Raw genomic sequence first — 14,808 nt, 5'->3', positions numbered from 1 at the left:
AACGATCCTAAAGTCACATCACGGTATACATCGTAAGGCTGGCCCTAATCTTTAAACACCGAGGTTATATTCTAGCCTTTATCAGGGAAACCGAGCAAACTCAAAATTGTGTAGCTAACAATACAAAGTAGTAAACCATTTCTGAGTTCTGTTTCTTGGGTAGCTTGCAATGAAAAGACAGTTCGACATTATACTTTGAGTGAGGGCGAGGGTAAGATATGGCACAGCACTTGTAAAGAAGTAGAACATCATATAGATTGATGCTTGCTTGAGGGAGTATGGGTAAATTATAGGCCACTTGACCAAGATTATAAACACCTTGAGGGCTGGTTTCTTGCTTTTATTTAATTAATTAATTTATTTTTGTATTCCTCATTTAACATAATACCTTGCAATCACGTTTCAAAAACTTAAAAATTTAATACTACCTAAAACACTTTCTTATTTAAATATTTCAAATTATGAACGGAAAAGACTGTAGAAGCTCAGAGACCGGAAAAACAACGTTTGAAGTCAGCATCCATGAACTGGCATTCAAACAAGGAATAAACACAGCTCTGGAACCATGAAAGGGTCCAATTTGATTATAGTAAAAGATTTTACATGCTTTGATAAAATATTACTATTTTATTAAATAATAAAGATATTATTTATAATATAATTTTAAATAAATTAATAATATTAAATTCGCTTTCTTTTTCCTTCAGAGAAGAAAGCAAATGAACAAAAGCTTCTTTATGAGAAAAAAATTAATGAATGAGCCCTTCATTAATCTGTGTAAGGTGACTGAGTTTTCTTATTTTAAAATCTTATTTTCTTTCTTGTCGCTAAAGTAATTTTATTTTCATTGTAGCGAACGTGAAAACAACATATAAGCGAAGGGGAGAAATTTTAAAAATATCATAATTCTACCGCTCTCGTTACTTATTGTCTAATAGCAACGCTTTCATATATTTTGAAACTGTAATTCCTCTTCAGCCAGGAAATACTCACAGCAGAGGGAAATGATTGACATGGCATGCAGCTTGTTCTCAGATCTGATATAAGGTCGCATACAGATGACAAAGATGTTTCCAAAGCACGTAACTGCAGACACAACCCAGACAAATACTCTCTGAATAATGCTCGCCAAGAGATCCTCTAAAGATGAGATTCCATCAGTGTTTGGTTTACAGCTGCGAACATGCGGTGCATAACCACAGTACTGGAACTTCTTAAAATAGCTGATGTGCAAAGAGAAGGGAAAAGAAGATTTTAAACTGAAGTCAGTGTCACTCTACATTAATATCTATTTTCTACATTCTCTCAGTAGAAAGAAAACATCTTAATATGAGACTCAGAGGAATGGATGTAAAACGTTAGGGATACTGAAAATTTAACCTTAAGTTTAATTCTCATTAACTTGGTTTTTAAAAGAATGTGTGGGTGAGAGCCGCAAAAAGGCGTAATAAACATACAAGTGTTAGACATGTCTTAGAATATAAATCAAATGTTAGCATGTGCTCAGGACAATCCACCCAAGGAAACTTGTTACTGGGTTTTCAGTGTTTAGTGCACGTGTTAATAAATCCACCGTTACATAACTCCCATGGTTGCTGCAACTGATTTTCCTTTTTCAAACCCAGGGGAAGAGAATTTGTCCTCTGTGCTTCTATGGCTTTTCTAGTATAGAATTTGTGTGATCTGTAGCTACTTGCTAACATGCTTATCCTCACACTAGAGTTTGGTACATAATAAGGTGTTCGATAAATATGTGTTGAGTGAATTCTTTCATCAGTAGAGAGACCTCCCTTGTTAATAAAACACCACCGGGATAATCAGTAATTACTACTGTGCTACCACCAACACCAGCACCGTTTACTGAGCGTCTTCCAAGTATCAAGAATAACTTCTCAAATCAGCTCCATGAGGTTGATGTCAGTATCACCATAGAAGAAGGTGACTCTTCAATGGAGGCAAATTATCTGCTAGGAAATTTTCTAGTAAATGCAGAAATTAGGATTTAAATTAGATCTCTTTGCCCCTAAAGCGACGTACTCTGGCAAAAAATATAAGTGATCTTTATAGTATAAGGAGTTGTAGTAATACAAGATAAAAACTTGACAATTACAGTATATTGTCCTGTTGTTTAACTCTTGCTGCCTGGATCCCAGGATCTGCCATGGTTTCTGCCCAATTCAGTTCTGCTCCTTGAGTTGTTTCTTGGGTTTTGTGACCTACACCATCTTCTGCCAATAAACTCTGCTTTGTTTAATTTAGTCAGAGTGTTTTATGTTGTGTGCAACCAAGGAAACTTTTATAAGCGTGCTCTCTGAGGAACTATGGGAAAAAAAACCCCAGTATCCTCTGTTAGATTTAAAATACAAGCAAGATTATAGAGTGGTGGTGACTGCCATGACACTTTCTAAATTATTGGGAATTAATTACCTTGACATGGAGACCATTCTAATATATTTCATATATATACTGCTATATATTACATTCAATTAAAGAAAATGTTTCTGAAGCATGTAATTGATGGCATGAGGAGACACACTGTTTGAATAAAAGATTTTTCATGGTTTACCATTTTATCTGTACACCCTTGCACATCATGCCCTGACATTGTGGGCAATTTTCACTGAGGAGGATTTCTCTCTTCCCTTCCTCCATTTACATGAATTATTTGTAATTATTTTATGTTGTTTATGTAACTTCTTCATGTGGTCGCATTTGTGCCATGTGCACAAATTACTAGCTGAGTGGACAAACATGACTATCAGTGAGTGGCATCAGGGCTCGGGAGAGTTTACAAGCCTGAGTGGGTTCCCTCCACACTACTGCTGTCTGACATTCAGACAAAACTCCTTTCTTTCTGCCAGACCATGGAAAACTAAAAATCACCCCACCCAATACCAACGCTTTAAGAGTTAATTATTGTTTAGGCAAATTAATCAGTAGAAAATGTTAATAGATTGGATGCATTGGGTATGGAGGTATTAGCACAATACATGTGGAAACGTGAAAGACTAAAATCAAGGTGAAGAACAAGAAAAAACATCTGCTTACATGTGAGAGAGATTCGTGAGAGGTCTAAACATCCTTTGTTGGATATTTGAAATTTCAATTCCTTCTAGGCTGCTAAAAATATCAAATTAATTATCAAACAAATATGTTATGCAGGGTATAATAAAATGAGTTTTTGTGACGGACAGTTTAATAAAATGCTGTTAACACTTATTCGGAACCAAACATTCATACTTAACCTTCCCTAGGCACTTCCCCAACTCCTTTAAAAATTTTTTTATTAAAAAAATTTTTTTATTGAATGAAATATTCTTTAAATTCTACAATGCTTTACAATTTTCAAAAGTTTCACACACATGATTTCATATGATCCCATAATAACCCATTTTTTTCTCTCCAATGCCTTTTTGATTCTGCTATTTATATGTATATATCCTGCTTATTTGAATTTTTTGTCTTCTAATAGTGAGTGGAACAATGTTTTTTGCATAGTAACTACTCAATATATATTTTTGAAATAAAGGAACAAGCATTATCTTTTAGACAATATTGCAATAGCAGAGGCATTTTACATTCTTGAAGTTTTTCTAATAATTTTAAATTATAAATGTTTTTCTACTAAAACGCCATTTTACTGAGGGAACACTTAAAAGAACTGAAGCTTACCTTCTTAAGGCAATTCTTAGACCCTAACATAATTTGTGTGTGTGTGTTGCAAGTAATGACTTATATCATCTAGAACATTCCATCTTGGGATAACGATGGCTATAATAAATTCTTAGATACCCAGTGCTAATGAAGGAATAAATATGCATAGATGCTTTCAGAGGAGCAAGCAAACAATCCAATATAAACTTCTGGTGATTACAGAAATATACGAAATGATTAATCATTATCTAATTTGTAGCTTATAAATATGAAAGATTAAACTAATAGCTATCTGTTTGTAACCCAGCAAGCACTCATCTTATATGTTTTTCTGGAGTTTAACCAATATCCTGGGACTAAAGCTTCTGATTTGAGATCCTATCAATCTTATTTTATAGAATTTATTAGCTATTAGTATGTAAATAAAAATTACATAATAAAACTATCCCCATAGGTGTATACTTACAGAGACTTGAGTTTGACAAGGTAATCAAATTGGTTTGCTTGAATTTTCTGGATTGGGTTATAGGAAAGATTCCTGTTTTAAAAAAAGAGCAGCAATAGGTCAATACTTAAAAAGTATTTGAGTAAAGAGAAAGTGTGTCTCTTGACTTAGGGTTACTTTTAAACAGTAACAAAAAAAGTACAGCAATGTCACTTGACCCCTAGGGCTCACTGGACATTCAAATGGATTAATGGAAACAGAACTCTTAGGCCAGTGCACGGCTGTCAGTAAGTGCGTTAGTGACAGAGCTGAGAGAACGTAAGCACGAAGGTGGGGAGGTCCAGAGACGGTCCCACCAGAGGAGCAGCAGGGTACCCAAAGGGAAGCCACACCACGTCAGGTTTTGCCTATTATCAGGTGTGGTTTAAATGAAAGAAAGAAGAATCTCATTTAGTCAAAACTTGAATTAGTGAAATCACATTGAATGCTTTTTACAATAAATCATGTCAAAGAGTGGCATACTGTGTTAGCAATTTGTGAGGCATGATATGAAAAGTAAAAGGCTCTATAGTTAGAAACAAAGAAACAGAGGTCAGAGTGACAGTGTAGCTGAGTGTAAATGGAGAAAATTTCAGAATCTTTGCAAAACAACACCTTGAAACAAGAATTGTTGATTAAAGGGAACTTCTCAGGGCAGGTTCACTTTTTAAGAAATTTATTGCAGATTAGACCATTAGTTGGGTGGGGGAGGGGTGGTGACTACAGAAAAAAGGGAAGAGAGGAAGGATGGCAATAAGAAGAAATGTGTTGTATGAAAGAAGGGAAGGGGACTCAACAATCTATGAACAGAAGGAAATGACCTTAGCATAATAAAAGCCATATAGGAAAGCCACAGTGAGCGTCATAGCCAATGGTGAAAGGCTGAAAGCTTTTCCTCTAAAATCAGTAAGAAGACAAGGATGCCCACTTTTGCCATTTCTATTCAACATACTACTGGAAGTCCTAGCCAGAGCAATTAGGCAAGAAATAAAAGGTATCCAAATTGCGAAGGGAGAAGTAAAATTATCTCTGTTCACAGATGACATGATTTTATGTGCATAAAACCCTAATGATTTCACACATGCATACACACAAAAACTGTCAGAACTATTATAATAAACAAATTCAACAAAATTGCCATATGTGAAACCAACACATAATAATCAAACAATAATCAATAATCAAATGCATTTCTATACACTAACCATGAGCAATCCATAAAGAAAATTAAGAAAATGATTCCATTTACAATAGCATCAAAAGAACAAAGTACTTAGGAATAAACTGAATAAAGGTGAAAGACTTGCACTTTGAAAACAAAATGTTGCTGAAAGAAATTAAAGAAGACATCAGTTAAAGAAGACATTCTGTGTTTTGGGACTGGAAGACTTAATATTGTTAAGATGTTAATACTACCCAAAGCAATCTACAGATTCAGTGTAATTTCTGTCAAAATCCCAATGATTTTTTTTTTTTTGCATAAATGGAAAAATCCATCCTAAAATTCGTATGGAATCTCAAGGGAACCTGAATATCTAAAACAACCTTGAAAAAGAAGAACAAAGTTGGAAGTCTCACTTCCTGATTCAAAACTTACTACAAAGCTATAGTAGTCAAAACAGTGTGGTGCTGGCTAAAAGATAGTTGTATAGAACAATGGAATAGAATGGAGAACCCAGGAATAAGCCTTTGTATATATAGTCAAATAATTTTTAAAATGTGCCAAGATTGTTCAATGGGGAAAGGACAATCTTTTCAACAAATAGTGCTGTGAAAACCAGATAAATATCCACATGAAAAAGAAAAAAAAAGAGCTTAGACCCTTAGCTTCCACCGTGTACAGAATTAACTCAAAATGGGTCAAAGGACTAAATAGAAAAGATAAAACTTTAAAACTCTCAGAAGAAGTCATAAGAGGAAAGCTTCATGATTTTGGATTATGCAATGACTTCTTGTATATGATACCAAAAACACAGGTAACAAAAGAAAAAAAAACAAAACAAGAATTGGACTACATCTAAATCAAAAACTTTTGTGCATCAGAAAACACTGTCAACAGAGTGAAAAGGCAACCTACAGAATGGGAGCATACATTTGTAAATCATATATCTGAAAATGATTTAATATCTAAAATATATACACTCCTACAACTTAACAACAAAAACCCAAACAACCCAGTTTAAAAGTGGGCAAAAGACTTGAATAGGTATTCTCTAAAGAAGTTACACGAATGGCCAATAAGCACATGAAAAGATGCTCAACATCATTAATCATTAGAGAAATGCAAATCAAATCCACAGTGAAACACCATTTCACATCCATTAGATTGGCGATTATCAAAAAATATAAAATAACAAGTGTTGTTAAAGAGGTGGAGAAATTAGAATCCTTGTGCACTGATAGTGGGAATATAAAATAGTGTAGCCACTATGCAAAAGAGTATGGTGTTTCCTTTAAAAATTAAAAATAGAGTTACCATATGATCCAGTAATTCTGCTTCTAGGGTTATATATCCAAAGAATTGAAAACAAGGCTCTTGAACAGATATTTGTACAACCACCTTCACAGCAGCACTACTCATAGCAGCTAAAAGGTGGAAGCCACCCAAGTGTCCACCAATGGATGAATGGATAAATGCCATGTGGTACTTACATACAGCGGATTATTATTCAGAATGATAATATTCAGAACTTCTGACACATGCTACAACCTGTGGATGAACCTTGAGGTCATTATGCTAAGTGGAATAAGTCAGTCATAAAAGGACAAATATGTATGATTCCACTGATTTATGGGTTACTTAGAGATGCCAAATTCATAGAACCAGAACAGAGTGATGGATGCTGGAGGGGCAGGGGTTGATGGGGAGTTAGTGTTTAATATGTATGGAGTTTCAGTTTGGAAAGATGGAAAAGTTCTAGAGATGGATGGTGGTGATGGTTGCACAACAATGTGAATGAAGTTAATGCCACAGTTGTACACTTACAAATGGTTAAAATGGTAAATATACATACTTATGTATATTTTAATCACAATTTTTTAAAGTAAAATAAAAAATAAAGATACAAAATTCATATCAGTCTTACAACTGTGAGAGCTCCTTCAGATCCTTAAAGACAAGTGGTGAAAGATTTTCAATCTTATTACTTCCTAAATCCCTAGGGAAACAATTGCAAATGTCATATTATTTCCTTAAGACTTTACTCATAGTTCTGTAATTTATTAAAAAACATTAGACAACTTTCAAACAATGCCATTAGTGAGTTATATTAATTAATAGAAGTCAAAACTTTAAAAAGGGAGTGAGATGGTAAAAGATAAAAATATTTTATCCCATTTTATTGCTCACTCAGAGACAGTACTTGGTGGTATTTGATCTAGTTCTAATAGATACAATTTTCTAATTCAATTAATATATGTGTTGTGCCCTTCTTCCTTTCTCTTCTTCCTCCCCTTCCTCCCTCCCTCCCTCCCTCCCTTCCTTCCTTTGCTAAAGTAGAAATATGCTTTGGGACCTTAATCTTTTCCTTTGCTTGGGTGTATTATAATTTTCAGCTGGAAGTGGATTATTTCAGTTTCCAGTTTCTTCCACAGCTGATATACACCGGATCTCATACACACCTGGGGCGGGATATTTCGTATGTTACTTCATGTACGTATAGAGGTTGGGCTGCCTAAAGTGGTATGAACTTGTAGCTTAGTTGTGAGAAGATTTCGGACAGTAGCAGCTCTTACGGTAGCTTTGACGGCGGCAACTCTCATGAGAAAGGCCTCAGATTCTTCTAAACAAGACAATCTTTCAACAGGCTTGAGTTCTTCAATGTCATCAAGAGATACTAAGAGAAAGCCTAACCGCTTTCCCTGTGCATCTCCAAATCCTACTAGTTGCTACAGGGAGAAGCATGGGAATAGATCTATTTGTTATTGCAGTGCTTATAAATCAAAAGTTAGGTTATTCAACTCGGAAGGGCAAGATAGATTTAGGCTGAGTTTTTAAAACTAAAAAGTAGCTAATGTAATCAATACTATAAATGTCTTCGCTGTAAATGTTTTATTTTTATACTGTAAACTGAACCTTGAGGCTGTTTTTGTTATTTATGTTTTCATGGGTGAATTGTCTGTGAAGATAGATGGTCTGATATGACAACCAAAGGAATGTTTCTAAAATTTCATCCCTTTCTTAAAATCCTTCAATAGCTCATTGTTGCATAGAAGATAAAATCAAAACGTCTTAGTGTGATATAAAAAAGCCTTTAAATATCTTGCCACTGTCTAGCTTTCCAGCTCAGTTTCCTACCACTTTCTACTCAGTCAAAATGACTTTCACCAGGGCCTGAAGGCACCTCAGTATTCCAACCTCCGGGTTTTTGCACGGGTGCTTCCTTCTGCCTGGAATAAGCTTTCATTCTTGTCCTTCTGGTGAACTCCCTATTCATCCTTCAAGATTCTGCTCAGATAAACAACAAGGATTTACTGTACAGCACAGGGAACTATATTCAATATCTTGTAATACCCTGTAATGGAAAAGAATCTGAAAAAAGAATGGGTATGCAGAACTGAATCACTTTGCTGTACACCTGAAACTAACACAATATTGTAAATCAACTATACTTAAAAAAAAAAAAAAGATTCTGCTCACATGTCACTCCTCTGTGACCAGGGAAGTTAGGCGTTCTCTCCTCTGTTCTCCCGTATGTAGCATGGATAACACATACAGCACTTATAACATCATATTAAAACTGTTTCTGTACATACGTTCTCCTCTTCTGAAGGATGTGAGCTCTTTCAGTGCAAGCCCTGTACCTATTCATCTTGGGCTCTCCGGCATCTAGCTTAATTTTGGGCTAGCTATTCTTTGTATCCCTACCTAGAAGACCATTAACAGACTGGACCTGCTTCACATTTAGGTAAAAGTGGTGGCACAATTCCAGTTCTTTGTATGAGAAGCCAAGTAAAAGATTGATCATGTTAGCGAGGCAATGTGAAAAACAGATTTAGAAGAGTCCACTAGGATATTAAATCTTGAAATATCATGTTCAGCTGTTTCTGGTGGGAGTGCTGTTTTGGCTATTAGAGCCAATTCTGACATATAGTTCTTTTATCATGAATCACGTAATGGGAACCATTTGGCCTAGACCCTAAGTGATGTGTAAAAAGACCATTTTCTCAGTTTCGTTTTAGGAAAGTTGGTCTAAACTTAACTGAACTTGAGGTCCATTTCTGAATGGGCTCAGGAAACACATTATCACCTAGAGAAGTTGACTTTAAAAGCACAAAGTAAATCAAGTTGCAAAGAGTTTCTGCCATCAGAACTATTTAAAGTCTACTGTGAGAAGTGAATCCTGATTGTTGCCAATTTATTTGCCCTCCTTAACTCTGTCAGTGGGATCAAGCCAGGAGGGGCACAGAGTGTAGTCCAAACCCTCTCTCAAAGGGAGAGTCACTCATTTGAGGTCTAGACCCACCCATTTAAAGCCATCATCTCTTAGAAAACATGCCATTTTCATCCCTGTAAATCCGATTTTTCAAGCCAGCATTGGGTATGGAATTCGGCAGGGTTTAGGCAGGACTAATTCTTGGCCTTGGTGACCCTCCCTGCCCCTTTGTTGCTCTTTCCTTTACCTCTGAACCTGCATTAGCACTGGTTACGGACTAAGCTGTTGTGTTCCATGCTCACTCCTGGTTACTGATACTTAGAACCTCCACCTCAGCGCCACCATGCAAGTCAGGATTGGCAGAAATTGCCTTCTGGTGTTCAGATCGCGGTGGCAAGTAGGATAAAACAAGGAAAAGTATGGACCCCTCGACTAGCTTGTATTTTCATGGCTAGATACTACCTTTCGAGTCACCTACATGCACCTCTCCCTACTACTGAGAATAAAATAATTTCCTACGTGTTGATGGTATGGTTCACTTCAAGACACTGGGAGCTGATACAGCAGGTGCTTGGTTCTGATATCTACTGAGATTTTCTTGTGCGTTTTGTGAATGATTGGTACTGTCTACTGAAAAATGTTTCAAGCTAATGGTCATGGAAAAACGCCGGGGTTTCAGTGGCTTGTTTATTGATGTTCTGGAGCAGAATGCTACATTGGTTCCCGAGGAACGTTTCTGTCTGTGGCATATGTATTCCCTCCACCTGTCTTAGTTTGCAGGTAAGGTGTCCCGAGAAACAGTTTAGTTACATTCTTTAATTTTTATGGACAAGTTTTAATGAATCAAAGTTCTGCCCAGTTAATTGTCAAACATGTACCTTCTGTCCATACTCCAGATTCTTTCTAGAGCTCACAAAATCAAACTGGTGGCTAGCCTAAGCTTTAGCAAAAAACCCAATTGAAGAAATTAATGGTAAAAAATAAACAGTTGTCTGAAGGACATGTACTTCATTTATTGTCCTGTGTATATTTTATTTGGACAATCAGCTCCTATGTGCTTGGACCACAAGGCTTTGATTTATCAGAGAGTTGTCTTAATGTCCTTTGGAACTGTCATTGATCTTAAAAAAGGGACATTATAAATAGCTATCTTTTCCATTATTACAGTCTGGGATGTTACCCATGGTAGTGTCTAATTTCCTCATGGATCCAAGATTATCCTTTGGTTTCAGAATCAGCAGAGTGGTGTCTTTTTATCTCCTGGTTTTTAAATCCTAACTCTCTAGGAAACTTAAAGATAAATTTGCTATCCCTCTCCAGCAGTGGGTTAGAGTGGTGCAAGATGTATTTTATTTATTGATCTCCCCAGACTTTATTCTTTCTCCACAGCTATGTTTCCCTTACGTCACTTTCCTCAAATATTTATTTTATAGTTTTCCTTTACACATATTTTTTAAACTATCAGAATTCCTTTGTGGCTCAAAGTATGCAGAAATAGTACTAGGAAAAGAGAAAAATAAATCTTTCTTAAATGTATAAAAATGTATATGTGTGACAACTATGAACTGGAACAGTAGAAAGAAAATTCTTATCAATATATGTGTAATTGAGCTTACAATTCATCTAGTTTCTGGAGCGGTGCAAACGTATTTTCACCGAGGTGATTAATTTTGTTTTTCCTCATTACCCTGAAAGTAAAAAGAAAAGGATGTTGTAGCTTCCAGAGGTAACTGATAGGTGAGTTATTGGAGAGGAGATTAACAACCTGCAAAAACAAAGATAATTACGTGGAGTGCACTTTTCACATCAAGAGAGGTTGAAGTAGCGTGATAAATTACCCAGTCTGTAATAACTTTAATCTTAAATTTCCCAGATCTTTCAATGATGATAAAAGTAAAACAGTGTTCAAATTTCTAAGTGATTTAGGGAAGAGCTCCACAGGGGAAGAGTGAAAACCCCGACTCCTGAGAATACAGACTGAGCATCTGCACGGGGAGCTGTCCTAGGGTCGCCTCTGTAGGCTTCGTGGTGTGTCTGTTGAACAAAATACCTCCCACACAATAGCACTGGTGCACATTGGGCAGTTGATGTGATTTAGGGTGGAGATGCTGCAGGAGGTCTACTTTAAGCTGGACCAACTCAGAAGATCTCTAGTTTGGGATGCTGAATGAGACTGTAAGTCTTGACAGTTCATCTCTGCCCTGATGTCGTGTTATGAGATCACATAAAGGACTAACTCACAGGAAACCTTTAAAGGATTTCCAGTTCTTGAGGCATTGTGGGACATGCCTGGAAGCTGGCCTCGTCCCATCCTTAAGTATTTATTTCCTCTCAGCACTCCAAACCGTTACCACTTTCTCCCAGCATCCTTGGACCAGAAAAGCACAAGCATCTGCCAAGAGGAAACTCACGAATGATTTCTTCATACAGAGGGTTCTCTAAACACAAATACAAGTAGAATAGAAAAGAAGGGCTACATTTTTTGGATATTTATTTGGCCTGTGTCCTTTAAGTGCAATTTGGTTTCCTTTGGGCAATTACCATGAACTGTTTTGCATGACTGATAGAATCCTGCATCTGAAGACTGCTAAACTCACTGCAGAAAAGTTCACACATTTCAGTGGCTTTGAGCCCACTGGAATGGGGCAGAGGGCATAACTGGGTAAAAATTTTTGTTGTGTCAGTGGTAGCTATTGCATTGCCTGTACACAGGGGTCCTGTATATTCGCGTATGATGATTTTCAAACTTTTCACATGGTAACCGACAGTAGAAAAATGCATTTTGCATTGGGACATAATATACACCCACACAACCCAAGATTCATGGAACAATACATTTAATCATCTGAATTGCACTCTGATGTTTTTATTCAATTCAATCCCATTCTATTTCATTTACAAGACGCGGCTCGGGACATACTACATTGCTTTCATCACCTGCTTGTGAGTTTCAACCCACAATTTGAAAAATACTCTCCTGGAAGAATAAACTGTAAATGAGGCAGTTATATTTTTATACTGAAGGAAGCCCCAGTATCCCTCACTTTTATGGAAGAGGCACCCTGAATTTAAAATAAGCCAGAGAGGAGTATAAGGAGAAATTACACTCGATAACATTCTAAGGTTTATCCTGGTGTCCGCAGTTACATCCTCAGGGATGTGAACATTCTACAGTTTCTAAAAGTTGTAATTAATTTCCCCCCATGATCTTTGCAGTAATAATTTTTATAGATTAGGACTTTAATTTGGTGTTTCTCAAACTGAGATCCAAGGACAGATTCTAGGTGGTTTATGAGAAATTTTTTTTCCATTAAATTGGGTCTTACTTGTAAGGTTGAGAAAAGCAGGTCTCACGTAAGATAGTACCATTGTCATGACCCATGTATGTTGTGAATCTGTGGTTATACCTGGTTTGAACTTCAGTCATTTTGCCAATGTGCTTCCTTTTCAAAAAACTTCAAGTTGAGAGGGAACATTTGCTGTAATTACTATGCATGTTTATGCTAGATTCTGTTCGCATAAATGATTCATTTTACTTGTAAAGAGATAAAACGGTACTTCAAAAGGACAAAACATTACTTACAAAACAGTTAAATTACTGCAGGAAATAAAAGTCAAATTCCTTAAATTATGGATATGGTTGCCTTCAAAGTCCCTGAAATATAAAAATAAAAAGTGATAAAGCTAAATTTTAATCACAGACAAAAGTCAGTCGGTTAAGAATGATTTGTTTTCTAGTAAAATATCTTTTTCCCACATACTGCTTATTTCATAGGGATTCTCACATAATGTAAGTGTAGCCACTTACATAATAGCCGAAATGATATATTTATATATAATGTTTCTTTTTTTCTGTGTTAATAGTAAAAATGTTTTGAGTTGCGTCTGTATGAGGTGTTCATATGGGTACATATGCAATCCTAAGGAATGTGAAGAGAATGAAAAAAGCACATGGAAAGCTTTTGTTGTGGTAACTACCAGCTATATAAACAGAAAGCACGTAGTGATCCGCATTAAACACCTGTCCAGAGATACCAATGGCATTTCTCTGAGTGGCGTGACTCTATCTGCTACAGCCTGTGGAAGAATCTACTATTGCTGCAGAAGCTGCTACCGCAAAACAATGTTTAACCTCTACCTCCCTTGCCTAGACACTCCCAGAAAAAATTCTCCATAGCCTTTTACCACTGAGAACATGCTTTCTTGCTTTATTGTATGGCCACACAGGCCAGTGCAGAGGGAGACCCACAGCTGCCCTTGGCTCTCCACTCCCGACTCAGGGCGCTGCTTGCAGACCTCACTTGAGCTCCCGTGCTGTGTGATGCTAGGTCACCAACGGGAGTCTGGTCTGAGCAGCAAACTTGTCAAAAAGTTGATGTTTTATTGTCTCTGCTTCATGGTTTTCATGAAGGCGTTCTTCTATTGCCTGTCTTTTATCTTGTCGTAGGGTTTATTTATGGTGGAAGTTCATAGAACAGAGTTAGCCGAGCTCAAGGATACACTTTCAGAAGCAGATGCTGGCTCTTAAATCTACTCGTTCTACCCCAGCATTTAGCTTACCAGTCACCATGCCACGTAAAGCCATTCGGGAACAATTGCCGCTAAAATATATGAGCTGAAGTCTGACACAGCTACTAAAATCTATGCAGGAAACATGAGTAGCATTAATGGACACGCCTATTTTTTTCTGCTGGAGAGGCTATATCTGGGACACTCAGTTTTATTTTGGCACTGCAGTAAAAATGGATGCTGACAAGTCAAAGTCTATCTGGAAGATCTGGAAGGCCAGCATGTAAGGGTTCTAGAAATCAAGTCAATGGACTAAAAGGGTGTATTTATCACAGAGAAGAGCAAAGAAGAGAGATATATTTGAAGTCAGGCATAGGGCTTTTCTCTGTTGCATCAGACTGCAAAATCAGATTTACTCGTTGACGGACACAAAACACTTCAAATTTAAGCTCACAATCCATGGTGTCCAGAGAATAAGCTTCTTGTTACTATAGTGATCTAAGTAGGGCATATACTATAACAAGGTTTTTGTAGACGGGATTTCTGTACATGTGGAATGTTGTGTTAAAATCTTAAATCTTGATTCTAGATCACCCTTCTAAAGAAAAACTTCCATTATTCTATTAAACTGGAAATGAAACACTTGTAGTACTATCTTCTTTTGACCATTAGGCTTGGCCAAGGCTTTTTGGCCTTCCGTAACAAAGGTTGTCATTGACACAGACTGTTCATTTCCTTTTCCTATTTTGTTGTTGTTACCATGAATCTACCACCAGGGGGTGACGT

The 14,808-nt window shown here is 36.6% G+C and overlaps 1 protein-coding gene across 4 annotated transcripts in view; it reads right to left on the bottom strand.

Annotated features, from left to right (window-relative positions):
• The window catches only part of RXFP1 (relaxin family peptide receptor 1), a 72,086-nt gene that overhangs the window by 8,063 nt on the left and 49,215 nt on the right, over positions 1 to 14,808 (bottom strand). For 2 of the 4 annotated variants that reach the window (XM_059923869.1, XM_059923870.1), the window contains exons 9-14: positions 13,097 to 13,168; positions 11,130 to 11,201; positions 7,225 to 7,296; positions 4,121 to 4,192; positions 3,049 to 3,120; positions 994 to 1,223 (exon numbers count right to left, since the gene is read on the bottom strand). In XM_059923869.1, coding sequence (XP_059779852.1) covers positions 994 to 1,223; positions 3,049 to 3,120; positions 4,121 to 4,192; positions 7,225 to 7,296; positions 11,130 to 11,201; positions 13,097 to 13,168 — 590 coding nt within the window. The remainder of the gene's footprint in view (positions 1 to 993; positions 1,224 to 3,048; positions 3,121 to 4,120; positions 4,193 to 7,224; positions 7,297 to 11,129; positions 11,202 to 13,096; positions 13,169 to 14,808) is intronic. The other 2 variants (XM_059923868.1, XM_059923871.1) reach the window with 2 other exon arrangements.

The sequence above is a fragment of the Balaenoptera ricei genome, chromosome 5, assembly GCF_028023285.1.
Source record: "Balaenoptera ricei isolate mBalRic1 chromosome 5, mBalRic1.hap2, whole genome shotgun sequence".
NCBI classification, from domain to species: Eukaryota; Metazoa; Chordata; class Mammalia; order Artiodactyla; family Balaenopteridae; genus Balaenoptera; species Balaenoptera ricei.
Note: the sequence above shows the minus strand (reverse complement) of the source record. Positions and strands in the feature narration are given on the sequence as shown.